Here is a 5364-nt window from a genome sequence, read left to right on the forward strand (position 1 = left end):
TCATCTCACATGTCTGAGATTTGGAGGTTTACATTCCTTAACACCAGCAAGGGCCAAAACTGGTGTAAACGTATGAACTCCCAGAATTGATTGTAATGACCTATCCACTGAATTATCTAAAACACCAATACCTTCCTTAAAAGACAGATGCTGAGGCAAAGTGCTGCCCAACAGTATGACAGCACTGTGACTTCTTGCAATTAATACTATTTGTGCTTTGTCATGGTTTGCTGCCAGTGTCCACTTCCAGCCACATTAACACCTTTTTCATTGTCAACTAGTAATATTATATCATCTGCATAAAGTAATATTCTGATGATTAAATCATCTACTCTAACTTCCCACTTACAAGATTTATTTTGTGAATCATTAATATCCAGAAGGTGGTGCTATAACAGCCTCCACTCTTCTGGGAAGACTTTCCACAGTATTTTGGAACCTGGCTGCAGGAATATGCTCCCATACAGCCACAAGAGTGTTAGTGAGGGGTAGCAGGGGTCCACATACATTTGCTCTACAGTATATAATGTATCTATGGATTCAACATATAACAGGTTGAAGATGGTAATAAGGGTCTTCTAAACCTGGTAAAAAATCAGTGTCTGGCCAGTTATCAGGCCAAGTTTCTCTTTCTTTCATGCTTTCCTCATTTTCAGTGGCGAGCGCAACCACCCTCTCCTCTTTCCACTGCCTCTCATGCTCCTCCTTGAGCTCTGTGTAGGTGTGATGGAACATGTGGAAGATAGATGCAGAAGGGAAAGACAGAATGAGGATCCCTGATAAGATGCTGATCAGGGCTACCAGTTGGCCTGGGATGCTGTGGGGCACCATGTCGCCGTACCCCACCGTGGTCTCCGAGATAATGGACCACCAGTACGACGCTGGGATGCTGCTGAAGCTGACCTGGGGGGTTCTGGCTGCATTCGGAGCCAGCTCACTCTCAGCGAGATGTACCAGTGGGGAGAAGACAGTCACAGCGACACACATGAAGAGCAGCAGCAGGCTGAAGTCTGTCATACTCTGCAGGATAGTCATCCCCAAGGTCTGTAGACCCAAAGAGTGGCGGGCCAGCCTCATCACATACAGGATACGCAGGGCCCTCATTACACGCATGGTTAGACCCAGTTTATCTATGGTGCTCTTTCCAGCACCAGCCACAATATCCTGTACAGACTCACCCCCGAGCTCCAGAAACAGTGAGACATAGTAGGGCAAGATGGCAGCAGCATCTATGATGTTCAGAGGACTACGGGTGAACTCCAGCTTGCTCTGTGCGTGGAAAAATCGCACCATAAACTCTAATGTGAACCAAGCCACACAAACAGACTCCACAACAAACATGTTGCGGCACTTTTGGGAGCATTTACCCTGTGGAGACAACAAAAGACAAAAGTACTGATAAAGTGTTTTAGGTGAAGTTTCAGCAAAAAAGGTGTACTTATATTGCTAAAGTTCCCTTCTAATGGTTTTGCATATTTCAGCCCCTTAATTCTCATTTTAGGTCTTGTTAGTAGGTATGAAAATTAACTTGTGCCTTACTTGACATACTCTGGAGAAAACATTACAATGAATAATTTATAATCTTTGTTTTTGTTCTTTTATGTGTTGGGATGGATTTGCAAGCAGAAGCAATTTTTTCTTTTAAATTTCTGTATTGTGATTTCCTAAAACTCTGCAATTGCAATACTAAATCACTTGAGTACTACTTTAATCTCCACACAATGTCCATGGTTGGTTACTGGTTGTCATCTTTATTTAATATGTTGACAGCATAGCTGCACTGTTGACAGGACTGTCACTTTTTTATCTGAAATTTAAACTACCGTTAGTTCGAATTCAAGGCCATGCTTTGTACTACGGTGGGGGGCGTTCCAAAAATGTACTATTCATCTGACCTACTGCATGCCCTGTTGCGCGGGCAGTCAGCTAAGCTAATACAAAATCAAGACAACTTGCGAATCATGACACCAACCGATCTGATAGGTAAAGTATGACCCCATTAATGAAAAAACTGTGGATAAAAGTAACCCAGCACATGTAAAATGCAACTGCCCCTTTTAACAAACAGTAACGTAAGCTTGTCACAGCAATAGAAGTATATCACAAATGAAAGGAACGTAGTTTAGGATTAGGCTATTTGCTGCATTCAAATTAATTTGAACAAAATACACGCTCAGATGAATTCAAACTGTATTTTTTGGAGAAGGTGCTAGTAAGCATAGTTGCTGCTAAAACTACAATACTATGCAATAACAACATAGCTAAATTAACAATTGTTTTTACTGATTGGTTGCCTATCCCAAGCATGTTTCAAGTCTGCAACATGATTTTATTAAAACAAATGGAAACCACTGCCAAAGTGGAGGTAAGGAAATAAATCTAAAAAGCTAGGCCAACATAGCTCGTCAACAGCATATATCTAGTTGCAGACTCTTTCCAAACTTGTAGGCTGATAAATTAGAATAAATAATAAACCCAGGTGTATTTGGTCTGGCTCTATAGGTTGACAATGGCCAAAACAAACAATCCCTATTCTCACATTTTCCTTGTCTTGGCTTATTTCCCTTGCCATGGAGTAACCCTCCTGTCACTTTCAATCCTGTCTTTCACCTGACCCTCACCCATGTGCCGACCGGTTCCCACTTCCACTCATTCCCTGCCAGATTGTCTGTTGGCCTTCTGCTTCTGTTTTAGTGTTCTAGCTATTCTCTCTGCCTGCCTGAGTTTAGGCTGTTATTAACCCCTGTCTGCCTTTTGGACTCCTGCTCTCTTTGCCTCATCTCCCCTTCCTGTCTTGCTTTCAATAAGCACTATTTGGTGCTCACTGAAAGGAAATCTTGAAAGCACAGGTTAAATTCTGTGATCAGTGGTGTGACCACAGTTGTGCACCTTTCAGGTCAAGAGACTAACATGATATGGGTATCCAGTGGCATTGCTTTACTAATTCCCTGTAGTCTTGTCTGTGAGGCTTTTTAGATCAAGGAGGTCTTATGAAATTGAAAAATTGACTCCATGCAACAAAACACATCACACGCAATTGAAAACAAGCATTGCTTTGGTTCATACATACTGTGGCTTCTTCCTGTTCATCTGGCATGGTGCTGATGCAAAGGCTGACTACAGTGACAACCACCATGATGACAGACAGGAAGGCAAACACTTTCCCTGCTAAACCTGAATGAGGGTTCTCCACTGCTTCTCCCATTATGTGGAACAGGCTTCCCTCTAACATAGGAGCCCTAAGCACCCTCCTTCTCTCCCGCCACTCATCCTCCTTGCGCTGGTGCTTGGCCACCTCCTCCACAGACGAAATCATGTGATGGCGGCAGCAGGGCTCCATCAGCCCTACATCGATGCCCCAGTACAGCAGCTCATCATGCAGGGCCACATTGCAGACCTCCTGCAGCAGACGCAACTTCCCTTTTGCCAGGAAGTTGAGGAGGGCCCGAAAGGCTAAAGGGTCACGGTCAAAGAAGAATTCATGTTGCGTCTCATCATAGTCGTCACAAAACTCTGCTATCTCCCTCAGGGTAGTGCAGGAGCGCAGACAACTCAGGCGGCACTGGGGGACATCCTCCAGGGTGCTCCAGGGGAACTTGTACCGGATGCCACCCACATTGATGAGAGCCTGCTGGGTGGGATCAACGTACCTGCGTGATGCCTCTGGCCCGCGGAGCAGCTGGGCACTTTGGAAGTACAAACCTTTGACTGTGGTGACCTCTGTGTCCGAGAAGAAGTGACTGTTACTGTCTTCACTACTTAAGGACTGGTCATCAAAGCCACTACCAATGATTGCCATGGTGGTAGGCTGGTGTTTGGTAGGATTGAACGGTAGTTACAGTATTGTGTCTTGTTGGAGATTTGAAAAAAAAAACAGAAATTATGGAATATATTGGTAATTCAAGGTTCTATCTTAAAAGATGTTGCATTTATATAACAATTATATATACTAATGCAATGCATAAAATAAGCTTAAAGGTTTTGGTAAACAATTTTTACCTCAAAAACTGGCACTAATTAGTCATTGTCTGAGAATACAATTTAAAGATCCTCACACTCCTGAAATTCAAAATTCATCTTAACAAGTCTCTTTTTTGCTTTTGTTTTGCTGTCAGTTAATTACAGTTTAAAATATAATATTTGGAGAGTTACAGTTTCATTTATAATAAATGCCATCATTTTTTAATAAATTCCATACCACCAGAATACAGAGCAGCTGTTGAATTATTCCACATTTATTGTATTTCTTATGACTTACTGATCAATTTTTTATTTATTTTTATAATTGTTTTGGAGGTAGTATAAAGGGAACTATATCTAAATTTCATTCTACAACCTGTTGTGAATGACAATAAACTATCCTTAAATAACAAATGTGTGTTGACTAGTGTGCTGTGCTCATAAAAGTTGTGTAACTCACCTCGAATTGTCGTAAGACTATACACTTCCAGAAGATTCCAAATCCCCCTGGGTCTCTGATTTATTAGCAGAATTTGTAGGAGCGATGTGCAGTAACAGCAGTCCGATGTGTACCTGCACAGTTCCAAAGTTGAAATGAGAGACAAACTCAGAGCTACAAAACTCTCCCAGTCCATCCATCCTTTCCTCTCTTCTTCTCTTAACACCAGTGTTTGGGTGTCTAATGGATGACCCTGCAGTCACTCTGAACATAATCAGGACACATTAGGTCTGGTTTGGTCTAAAACATCATCCATTAACTTTGTCACCCTCTAAGCTTTTGGCTTTAATGCATCAAAATCCTGACAGACAATGTCCAAAACCTGACTCAACCACTGGCAGAAGGATTAATGAGATTATTATCAGGAGGATAAAGACAAGCCCACAGATGTACCAGAGTGTGTAACACAGAAGTTATACCAACAGTAGACAGATTGGGAATTTGGGAATTGTATTTGGAAAAGTGATTATGTACTGTATTCAACTTGGGTTGTACTTGTTTGTGGATTTGAATATATTTTGGATACAAATTCGTTATCATTCTATACACCAATTGGGTATTATGACATTTACAATACAATTAGGATGATCTTTCTCCATTTAACCATTTTATAATTAACTACAGTCCATCATCTGATGGTTAATCTGAGAGAAGATTACAACAAAGGAGGTCTAGGAATATTGTGAGAACACAAAAACAAAATTTGGTACTAAAAAGAAAATTCGAATCTGTCTACCTCAGACTGCTGAAGACTCATTTAGGCTTCAGCTGAATTTTGGAATTAGCTTTTGCACAGAAAGAGAATCGCTGCTGGTAATGGGTTGGGGTTAGGAAAGTGTTCAACAATGCAAATACAATACCAATAGCTTCCCACCAGATGTCGCCATTTCTCTCTCTCTCTCTCT

At 41.5% G+C, this 5364-nt stretch overlaps 1 protein-coding gene across 1 annotated transcript; it reads right to left on the bottom strand.

The window, feature by feature from the left end:
* Positions 1 to 540: 540 nt before the first annotated feature.
* LOC118335692 (potassium voltage-gated channel subfamily G member 4-like) lies at positions 541 to 3799 on the bottom strand. Its single transcript, XM_035672118.1, has 3 exons — positions 3071 to 3799; positions 2170 to 2172; positions 541 to 1368 (listed from the first exon to the last, which is right to left on the bottom strand). The coding sequence occupies exons 1-3, from the start codon at positions 3797 to 3799 to the stop codon at positions 541 to 543; spliced, it is 1560 nt and encodes a 519-aa protein (XP_035528011.1).
* Positions 3800 to 5364: the final 1565 nt, after the last annotated feature.

Source organism: Morone saxatilis, unplaced genomic scaffold, assembly GCF_004916995.1.
Source record: "Morone saxatilis isolate NCDOM2014 unplaced genomic scaffold, NCSU_SB_2.0 Contig24, whole genome shotgun sequence".
NCBI classification, from domain to species: Eukaryota; Metazoa; Chordata; class Actinopteri; family Moronidae; genus Morone; species Morone saxatilis.